At 39.8% G+C, this 13,842-nt stretch overlaps 1 protein-coding gene across 1 annotated transcript; it reads left to right on the forward strand.

The window, feature by feature from the left end:
* The first annotated feature begins 7,780 nt into the window (after positions 1-7,780).
* LOC101526302 (olfactory receptor 2K2) lies at positions 7,781-8,741 on the forward strand. The gene is given in 1 exon segment (XM_012925700.2): positions 7,781-8,741. A coding segment is annotated over 1 exon segment (951 nt). The 3' UTR covers positions 8,732-8,741.
* Positions 8,742-13,842: the final 5,101 nt, after the last annotated feature.

Below are 13,842 nucleotides of genomic sequence, written 5' to 3' on the forward strand. Positions count from 1 at the left end.
CTCTACAATGGGGAGGAAAATTTGACCCTAAGTATGTAATGTTTCAATATTGCACTTATCTAGTTTGAAACAAGAGATTACACGGCATGTGAAGAAACAGGAAATTATGGCCAACATTTTATGATATCTATGAAGATATAAAGGACCCGAAAATACTTGAAACAGAACTGACAGAACTGGAAGGGAAAATACATAATGAAGTCATAACACTTGGAGACTTTAATACTCTATGAAAAATGGATGAAACTTATAGATAGATCAGTAAGGACCTAGACCGTGGCTAGCCAAATGGACTTGAGCTACCCATGCGACTCTCCTCCATACAGCAAATCCCCATCTGGATGCATATTTTAGCCAGCTGAGTTTGTGCTCGTGCCCTGTAAGTATGCCTTGTATTCCTCCACACAGAGGGTCACTCTCCCAAATTCTAAGTTTTGTAGCTGTTAGTGCTTAACAGGCAGAATCCCCTGGGACACATTGCAGTATGCTTGGTGTCCTTTCCTGCATGCTGCATGTACAAGATTCATCTGTATTAGCACATGTGGCTGCAGTTTGCTCATGCCTATTGCCATATAGTAGTCTGTTTTATGAAAAGAAAACATACTTCATCCATTGGTCTGCTATTAGATATTTAAAGTGTTTTTGCTTTTTGGCACTTCCAAATATTTCACTATGAACTTGCATATATGTGTGCAGGTGTGTACACATAACTCCCGGATATAACTCCTTTTTTTTTTAAAAAATGGGGACAAACATTGTAGCACAGTAAGTTAAGCCACATCCTGGAATGTTAACATCCCACGTGGGCACTGATTCTTATCCAGTTGCTGCCTTTGGACTGCCCTAGCCCTGGCAATTACAGCCATTTGGAGAATGAACCAGCAGATGGAATGTCCTTCTCTTTGTGTCTCTCTGTAAACTGCTTTTAAATAAGTCTTTCACAACATTTAAAAAAACAACTGTTTTCTCTGATTTACATTATTTGGTTTGTGAGATGGCTTCTTTTATGGAAGCATGTTTTGCCTCAATTCTGAAGATTACATTTTATCAGAAAGGAATTTTGTGTACTGATAAAAATGATTCATAGATAGAGATAGACATTAGATTGTTTTGAAGGATTTGCTTATTTACTTGGGAAGCAGAATTTAAAAGATGTTTCACCCACTTTGACTCCCCAAGTAGCTGCAATGACCGTGACTGGGCTAGGCTGAAGCCAGGAGCTTGAAACGCCATCTGGGTCTGCTACACGGGTGAAGGGGCCCAAACCCTTGGACCATCTTCTGCTGTTTTCCTACACACATTAGCAGGGAGCTGGGTCAGTAGTGGAGCCGCTGGGAAACAATATAGAATGTCGCTCATATAGAATGCTGGCATTATAGGCAGCAACTTTACCCATTACTCTATTATTATTATTTTTATTATATAAAGATTTAGTTTTTAACACAGATTTCCGTGGATAGGGACTATCCCTCCACTTTTCTTATCCCTCCTCCATCCTTAGAGCCCTCTATTACTGTTCCATGCAAGTTCTACACTGTTCTTAGGATCCGAAGCACTTGGTGAGGAGTCCACGCTGTTAGTCACTATAGCTGGGTCAGTACCTACTGCGCATGATCATATAGGTCTGTCCACACCACCGAGCGCTTCAGGCATAATAACTTCTTAAATCCTATGAGAAAAAGTTGCTACGGTTTGGGTATAGTTTGTTTCCCAAAGCTTCATGCGCTGCAGGCTTGGTTCTCAGTGTGGCAATATTAAGATGTTACAGGATGTTGAAGATGTGGGGCCCACTGAGAAATTGTTGTGATCTTAGGTACGTGCCCTTGGAAGGAACTCACAAGAGTTCCTGTGTCATTTCCTCTTTCACGCACTACCTCTGTTGTAGTGCCATCCCTCAAGAGCTCTCACTGGAGCCAAGCTGACTCTAGCACCATGCTCGTCAGTTTCCATAACTGTGAGGCTAGGAGGGTTCACTTGGAGTAGTATCCTTTCCATGGTTGAACACAAAGATAGAGTGCATGCATTCACCATCTCAGTATCACACAGATACTTTCACTGCTCCAGGAGTCCTGTGTTTCTCCTGCCTACCCCCTATCTCTCCCTCCATCCCTAGAAGCCACTGAGATTTTCACATTCTCCATAGTTTTGCCTTTTTAAGGATGTCATAGAGGTAAGCTTGTATAGTATGTAGATTTTTTGACTGGCTTCTTTCAGTTAGTAATACATACTTAAAGCTCTTCCATGCCTTTTCACGGCTTGGTTGCACATTTCTCTTCAGTACTTAATGAAGTTCCATTGGCCAAATGCACCTTGGTTTATTTACCTATTTGCCTACTGAATGGCTTCTTAGTTGCTTCAAGTTTTGTTAGTTACAAATACAGTTGCTATAAATACCTGTGTAAGTTTTTAAGTGAACATAAATTTTCAGCTCCATTGAATAAATAACCAAAGCACCTGGTTGCTGGATCGTATCATATGAGTTTATATAACCTTGTCTTCCAAAGTGGTTATACATTCATGCCTGTAAATTTTACAGTCAGTTTATTAATATCCACAAATAACCTCACAGTATTTTGACTGGCATTATATTGCAGCTGTAGATCAAGTTGTGAGGAAATGACACCTTAACAATGCTAACTCTATCATTCCAAAACATGGACTATTCCTCCATATATTAAGTTTCTTGATTTTGTTTAGTTTTCCTTATACATATCTTACAAACATTTTGTTAGACTTAAACGCCTAAGAATTTCATTTTTTTTAATATAAAGGGCACTGTGCCTTAAAATTTTAATTCCATTTTTTCATTGATGGTTTATAGGAAAGTGATTGCCTTTTATATATTAACCTCATATCTTGTAACTTTTCTCTGTAATACATATGGGTTCCAGAGGTTTTTGTCGATTCTGTTAAATTATTTTATGTAAACAACCATCTCATTGTAAATTTTCCTGTAAAATTACTATTTTATTTCCTAGTTGTAACAAGGAATTCTGGTGCACGTTGACTTTGAAAAAATATTAAAACAAACACGGAGTCATCGTCTGAGGTTTCCTGCACTTTACAATCCAACAAGACTATGGTATACAGCAAATTTAACTATTTCATGCTCATGCTGGGTGGGCCACGCAACCCAATGATCAATTACGTTAAAAGGACACAGAAAGTTTGGGAAATGAATATTTCCAAAAATAGCATGTGTTCTCTACATACAAATAGAGACTTTGAAAAAAATGTAATAAGTGGTGTGAAGGTAGGCTGCAGCTTCTTTGTTCCTCTAGCACTATTAGCAAGTGTTTTCTAAGAACAGTGGCTTTTCGTTAAATAACCACAGTATGTGCAGATTTGCATGAAGAGATGTAACACCAATACAAATTTTTAAAAAGATGAGTTTATTTATTCATTTTTATTGGAAAGTCAGATATACAGAGAGAAGGAGAGACAGAGAGGAAGATCTTCTGTCATGATTCACTCCCCAAGCAGCTACAATGGCTGGAGCTGTGCTGATCCAAAACCAGGAGCTGGGAGCTTCTTCTGGGTTTCCCATGCAGGTGTAGGATCCCAAGGGTTTGGGCTATTTTTAACTGCTTTCCCAGGCCACATGCAGGGAGCTGATGGGAAGTGGGACAGCTGGGATTAAAACCGGCGCCTATATGGGATCCCGGCGCATACAAGGCAAGGGCTTTAGCTGCTAGGCTACTGCGCCAGGCTCACTAATACAAATTTAATCCCCAGCCCATTTTAAGAGATTTTATCTATTGTGGTAATAATGTTATTTGTAGCTAGCTTTTTTCTGGTCTAATATTCAATGCTGAGTCATGCATTACGTTTAGTTATCATGACTCTTCTATCTCCTTTAATCTGAAACATTTGCTTAGTGTCTTTTTTTCCTGACCTTGATATTTTTGAAGTTTGGGATACTTATCTTGTAGAATATTTATAAATTTGGGTTTGTTTGGTTTTCTTTTACAATCACATTCTGGCGATTTATGGTTGATAGGAACACCTCAGAACGATGAACATCATAACGAATCTACACAGACAACCAGTATATCTCTGCATTGGTAATATTAAGGTGGTATTGTCTAAGTCTTTGCACTATAGGATTGCTATTGTATCATTGAAATCAAGTGACTGATGAAAGATTTTGGCACCCTGTGAATATTCTGTTCTTTATCCAACCTGTTACTAACAATTGTGGTGTCTATATTTAACTGCTGCCACCTTTTACTAATAGTAATTTGTTGTCTATAATAGTTTATAATTGTGACTATTATTTAACATCATCCTTCCGAATTTTTTGACATCTGTTGTAAGAGTTTTCTGCTGTTTCCTTATACCACCATGAACTACATCATTGTTCTCTTTGGAGAATAATAACCTTTGCTATCTTTACATTCTTGGCATATATGTGGTATAAGAAATGCCAACTTGATTTTGTCCTTTGTTTAGTGCATCTCTGATGGCTACCATGTTCTCATGGAGCTGTGCTTCCTGTTAGTGGAGATTGGTATTGAGCATCTGAGAGCTGGGGGCTTGATGTGCCCACAGCTGCCTACGTTTCACTGATTTCTGGTCCACTCAGTATGTGCACATTGACTCAAATTTTGGATTCCTTGTTTGAATATTCAGTGGTTCACTTGTAGCTTAAGTGAGTAAACATCTTTAGTTTCTGAAAAGAAGATATCACCCCAGAAACGGAAAACACATCAGCATTCTAGAGACATCTTTTGTTCATATTCTTTTATGTATTCTACACTGTTATCATTCACACACAGTAAAATCTTGACATAACCAGGCATTTATCGGTGGAAGGGGAGGAGACTGTTTCCATAAATTCTTGAAAGTGTTTTGAAGGAACTGTGGTTCATTCTGTATCTGACTTTTGAAAAGTTTACTATAATTGGATCTTTGGGATATTATCCCTGAAGGATTTGAAGTTTCATACCCCTCTGTATTATAGCTGCTGAACTTTAAATTGCTTAGGGAAAACAAAATTCCCCCCAAACAACAGCTCACTTAAATTTACATGGTGTTTCTGCTGCCATTCTTTGGCATTTTTAGCTGTGGTGGTAACAGTAGATACTTTTGAAAGAAATGAATTGCACTATTGATTTTACATAACATTTTTTAATATGGAGACTCATTCTTTCTTGCATAAGACCACCTTTATGATGAACATTTTAAAATTATAGTTTATTTGGAGTTGATGACAGAGAATTCACATGGAAAGGCTATTTTTTCTCAGCAATTGTTTTTAAACAATAGAAAGTATAATATTCCAGCTCCCTGGGTTGATTTTTAGCCTAAAAATTTGGACTTGCTAGTCTTAGCAATCAACTTTCCTTAAAGCTATGCTTTTTATAGTCTTTTTTCAGAAAATCTTTTAAATATAAAATATGCAGAGAATTCCATAAGATATTCTATTAACTATCAAATGGAGAAGCAAGAAACAATTACTGTGATGGAAGCGAAATGACATTTTGGGAAAGAAAAAGAAAAACTCTGTATGTTCAAGTGTCCGCTGAGGTACGTAACACTAGTAGGTTTTCTGTATGAAATAGATGGTGGTTGGCAAGAGCTGGGATGAGGGAGGAGTGGGAAGTGGATTTCTTTTTGGGTTGATAAAAATATTCTGGAACTGGAAAATGCTAATGTTGGGCAACACTAAATGCCAATAAATTGTGCCTTTTAAAAGGTTTTAATTGGCATAATACTCAATACATTCTCACTAAGTCTAGAACAATAACATTAAATGTGTAATTGACATTTCTGTATCATAAAGCATCCATCATCTCTTTATATTGGGAATCTTTAGACTTTTGAAATTTAGATGGTCATAGACTACAGTTATCCCATTGTGTTATGGTTTACCAGAGCAAAGGTTTTATATTTAATTATATTTTAGTACTCATAGTATTTATCTCCATCCCCATCCCTCCTACATGTTCACATCTCTAGTGACCAATATACCACTCTCATCTCTATGAGTTTGAGTTCTTCAACTTCTACAAATGAATGAGTTCATGTGGTACGTGTCTTTCTGTGTAGGGGTTTCTCATTTTGCATGCTGTCTTCCAGTCCTGTGAACACTGCTGCAGTCAGAACCACTGATGATGCTTGGGCCTCAAAATAAGCTTCTTAGGAGGCGCTTCAACTACAACAAAATAAAAGTGAATGAGCTGAGACTGAGACAAAGTAGGAGGAGAATTTAAAGACAATAATGTAATATAATGAAAACAAGTTCAATGAATTTTATAGCTCTGTCCTAATAGCATAGGATATTGTCACAACTTCACTTTTTTCAACATCATGTATGCTAGCTTATTTTACTTTTTAAGGTTTATTTACTGTTTTTGTTGGAAAAGCAGATTTACAGAGAGTAGGAGAGAGAGAGAAAAATCTATCTGCTGTTGGTTCACTCCCCAAATGGCCACAAAAGCCAGAGATGAACCATTCTGAAGCCAGGAGTTAGGAGCTTCTTTCAGGTCTCGCACATAGGTGTAGGATTCCAAGGCTTTGGGCCATTCTCCACTGCTTTCCCAGGCCATTGGCAGGGAGCTGGATCATAAGTGCATCAGCCAGGATGGGAACTAGTGCCCATGTGGGATCCCAGTGCTTGCAGGATGAGGATTAGCCAGTGAGCCATCATGCCGGCCCCAAACTGCTTTTTACAAAATAGGGAAAACTGATGACATTGTCTGAAATTCAGAAACAGGGAAGGAATGCTGCTGATAAGAAGGCCAACACCGAACTACTGTCGTATGAATTATGGCAGTAAAAGGAACTGAGAGAGGCAGGCAGTGTGTACAGACAGGGTGATACGGAAGGGCATTTCAACAACTGTGAATATTTGAAGACTGAAAGGAAAGAATCGGGGAGAGAAAAGGTTGCAGGTGAGGAGGAGCAATATGGGCAGGTGCAGGCAAGCTTTTTGGGATTTTTTATTTAGTTAATGTGAATATAAAACTTTAATGAAAGCTTTAGGTTTTTATTTATCCCCTAGCAATCTATATAATCTCACTTCTGAAAGATATCTAAGGCAATTTGCTAAGAGTTCAATGTTGTATTTCCTAGATTTTCGTGACATTTAATAATTTGTAAGATATTTTGGGTGTAATTTCTACAACTCTTTCATATGCACTCAGTAATGAATGACACAGTGTGTACATTAGTGTCCAATTGGTCCAACTTTTTTGTGTGACATACAAATTAGCTCTTCAATATACTTACAGAGTGGCATTTGTAGTGATACAAGCATTGTCATGTTTATCAAAACCAATATACAGATATTAAAGCTGTTAGTTGAAAGAGAGTTTATTCAGACCAAAAGCTTCACATGTTTTGGTTTAAAATTCACTTATTTGTTTCTTTAAATATCCCTGATTTTTTTTCTTGTGCCTCCAAGATTTCCATTCAGACTTTCTCTTCCTTACTTTTGTAATTTGTGCTCAATAATTTATTATTGAGCTCATATTTTTACTCATCCAAATCTTTATGAAAAAATTTGTGTACCAAGGATAAGATTATGTGCTGAGATTGAAATGCTAAACAAGTTTCTTCTTGTTTTTAAATTTACTGCTTTCTATTTTGTTGTGGAAGAAGCAATTGTTTATATAGATCAAGCCTGCTTTTTCCCTTTAAGTCAATAAATGCCCAGTATGATAGTTTTTTTGTTGTATTGTTGTTTTTATTAATAGGGAAAAGAAATGTTTTTTTTTCATTTCCTCAGATGAAATGAAGAGAATAATTCTAGCAAAATTGAGTTGAAGGAAAGGGAATGCAAGAAGCAAACTTGACCACATGGAGCTACTTTTTCCTGGACGGATTATCCCGGTATCCAAGACTGGAAATTGTTCTCTTCGTCTTCAGCTTTGTAATGTATCTAACAACTCTTTTGGGTAATAGCACACTTATTTTAGTCACGATCATAGATTCATGCCTTAAAATGCCCATGTACTTGTTCCTGGGCAATCTTTCTTTCATGGGTATTTGTTACACATCTGCCTCTGTTCCTACTTTGCTGGTGGACTTGCTGTCATCCCAGAAAACTGTTATCTTCCCTGTGTGTGCTATCCAGATGTATCTATCCCTTGCCATGGGCTCAACCGAGTGCGTGCTGCTGGCTGTGATGGCATTTGGCTGCTATGTGGCCATTTGCAACCCACTGAGGTACCCGATCATCATGAGTAGGCAGGTCTGTGTGCAGATGGCCACAGTCTCTTGGGTGACAGGCTGTCTGACCGCACTGCTGGAAACCAGTTTTGCCCTGTAGATCCCACTCTGTGGGAATCTCATTGACCACTTCACATGTGAAATTTTGGCAGTGCTAAATTTAGCCTGCATGAGTTCATGGCTCATGGACACGATAATGCTGATAGTCAGCATTCTCCTCCTGCCCATCGCAGTGCTCTTAATTTGCATCTCTTATGCCTTCATCCTTTCCACTGTTTTGAAAATAAGCTCAGCAGAGGGCAGAAGCGAAGCTTTTTCTACCTGTGCGGCCCACTTGACTGTAGTGATCTTGTATTATGGGGCTGCCTTGTCTATGTACTTAAAACCTTCTTCATTCAACTCACAAGGACTCAATAAAATCATTGCCTTGCTTTATGTATTGCTCACCCCTATGTTGAACCCCATAATTTACAGTTTAAGAAACAAGGAAGTCAAAGATGCAATGAAAAAGCTGCTGAGCAAAATACCTTTGCATCCAACACAACAACATCAATGACTAGGTGTCTATGTTTGCTTTTTTTTAATATCAGGGATGTATGTATTCTAGACAGAAGAGTTCTGAACGCATACTACCCCCTGGCACTCTGGCCTGAAGTTCTACATGCACAGTTGTGAATTGTGTGTATACAGTCATTGCCTGTGGACAACGACAGGCTCCAGCATGCACATATTCACAGCTCCTGTCTGCTTTACATGGAGATGTGTAGTTGTGAGCTATAATCATTAAGTGTTTACTCCAGAAGGAAACTTGGATAGATTTGATGAATGTTGGTACCAGAAGAAACTTGAATATTAAACTCTTTCTTTCAAGAAACAGAATCCTAAAGAAACAAAGAAACATATGACAGCTGTTGAATTTCATTGAGCAAGTGAGAAAACAGACTCAAAGTTAAAAGACATATTTGGGATTGATACTACAACATCTTAGTGACTTCGGGGCCAGAGCTCATTCTACGAAATAGTGGTGTCTCCCTAACTTCCCTTTTTTGTTTAAAACTCTTGAATTAATATCATGCTGTTCCTGAGTGAGGCATCCAGTGGTATTTTCCTGGTTTGCCAACCTTGTTTTTTGAAATGCAAGGGTACCTGTGCAAACTGTGTGTGGGAAAGCTATCCTTACACTAATTAGGTCTTTCTGTTGTGTGCCTTTGTTGTTTAGCAGATGACTTCTCAAGGGTCAGTAATCCTACTGATCTGTAGTTCTCATATTTACAGCACTCTGTAAATTAATACATTTATTAGTTTCAAATCAATCACGTTTGGGAAGCACTTACCACTTATGAAAGCTATGAAACAGAAATAAGGACAATAGGGTTTATTGCCTTATACATGTCTAAAAATGACAGGGTATTTACATTAACTATTTTAAATCTTTGCTTTTTTTTGCCGGCTAGAAATTCAGATTCTGGGCCTCAACTCAGATATTTTTATTCAGTGGCAATAGCATGGACACTATTAACTTGTTTATGTTAGGGCTCCAAGAAATTCTGAAAGAGGTTTTGAAATATACTTAGGGAGACCTGGTGCCTGGTAAAAAACAAATTTTACAGAAGAAAACTAGAATTTGTTTTACTCTTGATATTTTTTCTGTTACAAATTCTTCTTTCTCTCTTTCACTTCACATTCTATTTTCCCCTTCATCATTCCTTCCTCCGGCTGCATCGTCTGTCCCTCTGCTTCTGCTTTTATACTAGCAAAGGGAAGGATGTTTTCAGTGGAGGAATAAATGGAGTACTTAAAAAGTTTTAGCATTGGAAATTGAGTTTTATTATTTAATTCTTAGACTATTACCTTAGATGTAGGACTTTAATTACATGTTCCTGGATATGCAACCCATTTACAATAGGCTTCATATAATCATAAGCAGAACTCTGGAGATGGAGCCAGGGGACAAAGGTGATGCCAGATCATGCTGCCACAAGAAGAATAATGGGGCCAGTGATGTGGTGCAGGGGTTAAGCCATCATCTGTCATGCTGTCATCCCATACGAACACTTGTTTGAGTCCTGGCTGCATTTCTGATCCAGTTACCTGCTAGTGCAAAGGAAGAGGCAGCAGAACATGGCACAAGTCCTTGGGGCCACACACTTGTGGGAGTCCTGGAAGAAACTCTTGGTTTGTAGCTTTGGATCACCCCAGCCCTGGCCATTAAAATGGTCCAGGTATCTGGTCCTCTACCACACATTGGAGGGATCTGGATGGAATTCCAGGTTACTAGTTGGCTTCAATTAACCCCAGTCATTTTTGCTGTTCAGCGAATAAATCAGTGGATAGAAGAGCTTCCTCTCTGTGTGTGTTTCTATCTCTTTCATTATGTCTGTAACTCTGTCTTATCAATCAATCATAATAAAAAAGGGAGAAATGTTTGATAGTGTGCAATACAAGTAAGCTCTGAGGGCCTGGCATGATAGCCTAGCGGCAAAAGTCTTCATCTTGGCAAGAGCCAGGATCCCATATGGGTGCCAGTTCTAATCCCGGTGGCCCCACTTCCCATCCAGCTCTGTGCTTGTGGCCTGGGAAAGCAGTCAAGAATGGTCCAAAGCCTTGGGACCCTGCACCCATGTGGGAGACCCAGAAGAGCTTCCTGGTTTCTGGTTTCAGATCAGGGCAGCTCCAGACATCGTGGCTACTTAGGGAGTGAATTAATGGACAAAAGATCTTCCTCTCTGTTTTGCCTCCTCTCTCTATAAATGACTTTCCAATGAAAATGAATAAATCTTTTTAAAAAGAAGCAAGCCCTGAGTAATAGCTATAGAATAATAGAGGAGGGCTGACTGGGAAACATTTTTTTCTTGAAGTAAGTTTTTTCTCTTTTAGATGATTCTATCTTCCTGATACCATTACCACAATTATTTCTAGGCAATTTCAGTGTAACGTTGAAGTGAATTTTTATAGCAGGCTTTTATTGAAGTATAGTTGGGTTGCTCTCTGGAATTAGTTCTATGTTGTGCCAAATGTAAACACAAGTAACCGGAGCTGAAATCTGTGCTTCAAAATGTGAACTGTAAGACACAGAGACTGAACATCTTTTAAAATTAGTCTAACAGCTTTGACACAAGGAACTGACAAGATTAACATGGAATAAAATACTTCAAAATGGGTTTCACAGCAGAATGGGAAACACCACACACACACACACACACACACACGAATAGAAATGACCCAGAGAACATCAAAGGACCCAGGAGACACATAGACAGATGTCTTTTTGGCAAGTTAAAATTAAAACATTAGTATTTGTGTGTTTCCTAAAATTGTTGTGCACAATTGGTGAGCGCATACAGGTGCAAGTGAAATATGCTAATTATTGACAAATGAGGCATGTCTTCATTGTGACTAGGTTCCATCTCATCTAACACTAAGGATGATTAGTATTATTTGCATGAAGTCTCGGGTTGCAGGAGGAGAGCAGCGTCTCTGACAAAGGAGGTGGAACCCCTTCCAGTGCAGAGCCAGTTTCTCCATGAGTGAATACATGGCCGGACTTAGGCGTTAGACAAACACGATCATATTGCTTCTCGGCTTGCATCCCTTAGCAGGTCTTCTTCGTCCTGATACACAAAGTCCTTAGAATGACATGCAGGAACTTTCATAATCTGATTACTCGCCATTCATAACAAAATTCTCTGAATTTCCTAAGTGCTAAATTCCTTTTGTTAAGAGAAGTCATCGCAGTTTATAATTCAGGAGTAATTTGTGGATTTATTTGCTTGATGGCTGTTTATCTCCATCACCATTCTCTAGACTCATTGAGCCAATGACTGTCACAATTTCATTTGCCCCAATCTTACAGGGCCTGGCACGATGGCTTAGAGGCTAAATCCTCGCCTTTCATGTGCTCCTGGATCTCATTACAGATGCCGATTCATGTCCTGGCTGCTCCACTTCCCATCCAGCTTCCTGTTTGAGGCCTGGGAGGGCAAGGGGACGGTTCAAAGCCTTAGGACCCTGCACCCATGTGGGAGACCCAAAAGAGGCTTCTGGCTTCAGATAGGCTCAGCTCTGGCCATTGCAGCCCCTTGGGGAGTGAATCAATGTATGGAAGATCTTTCTGTCCTCCTCTCTGTATATCTGACTTTTCAATAAAAATAAAACATATCTTTAAGAAAATACAATTTTTCTCACTTGAGGAAAAAAAGTAAAGGAAAATATTCAAGTTCTCACATGTTAACAGTTTTTCTCTGCACAATGTTTTGTCATTATACATTTTGGCATTTCTTTTAAAAAGACATATTTTTGTCTTTATTTTTGTTAATGATTATTATCCCTTGAATTTTTTCCTTATCTGATAATAATAAAAGAAAAAACAAAATCACTTTAATGTTGGCTGGTGTTTCTTTGCTATATTTTTTTGTATCTCTCTATCTTTAGCAGGTTTAGGCATTTTTATTATTATTATTTAAAAAGATTTTATTTTAAAGACCCAGCTCTCAGGTGGTCCAGTTGGTGGGAAGACCTGGCCCAGTTCATGCTACACCCACCCTGGCTCTCATGAGCAGCAGTTGGTGCTGGAACCCAGCCCAGTCCAGCACACCCTAGACCCACTCCACACCCAAGCCGAGGTATACTGTAGCTGTGTCCATCCCAGTTTGCTGACCTTATTCCAGCGCTTATGCTCACCACTATGAACCAAAACCTAGCCGAGGCATCCCCTAACTCCCTGATCAGACCCGTTCCCAGCCACAGATCTTGAACATGCCGGTGGATGTTGGGACTCAGCCCAGCATAGCTCAATCCCTTCCTTGGCCTTTGCCATCAGATGGTGCAGCCTGGCCTGCCTCAGCCTGCCCTGAGTTCCAACTGGTGGGCACTGCAGCCTAGCCCTGCCCAGTCTACTCCATTCCTGGCTTTCATGCAGACCGTTGGTTGATAGCCTAGCCTAGAATGACCCATACCCCATCCTGGTTCCTGCGCATGCCAGTGGGATATGGTTTGGCCTGGCCTTGCCCACTATGAGCTCCCCCTAGAACCAGCCCATACACTTGCTGACAAGTGGAGAAGCCTTGCTGGCCTGACCAACACCCAGCACTGACTCATGTGCTCATCAGTAGGAGCTCAACAGGGGAGTGTCCCAAGTTTCTCCACCAGGTCCATTCCCAGACCCAGATCTCATGTGTGCTAATTGGGTGCTAGATCCTTACCCGACATAGTCTGCCTCCTCTGGCTTGGCCTCTGTGTGTGCTGGTGGATGTTGCTGCCCAGCTTGCCCCATAACCTATTCCTGGGTGCACCTAATGGTGCTGCAGCCTGGACCAACCTGACCTATTCCCAACCACAGTAACCATGAGTGTCAGGCAGTTCCATGGCCATGCCTATCTCAGCCTGTGACTCACCCCAACTTTGGAGTAAATCAGTGGATATTGTAGTTCCGTAAGGGTGAGCCTATATATCCCCCACAGAAACTGCCCCCAGACCTGGTTCTCTTGTTTGCTGCCTAGTGTCATGGCCAGCTTAGCGTTACCTTTGTTCTGATACTCACTGGCAGGTACTGTGATCTAGCCCTGCCGGGTAGGCTCCCACCCTAGCTTTAGTGTACACCAATGGGTGGTAGTCAGTGATCAATGCTAAGTAGCCCAATATGCTAAGTGCATTGGTCTGATCCAGAAA

The sequence above is a fragment of the Ochotona princeps genome, chromosome 14 (assembly GCF_030435755.1).
Source record: "Ochotona princeps isolate mOchPri1 chromosome 14, mOchPri1.hap1, whole genome shotgun sequence".
In the NCBI taxonomy this organism is placed as follows: Eukaryota; Metazoa; Chordata; class Mammalia; order Lagomorpha; family Ochotonidae; genus Ochotona; species Ochotona princeps.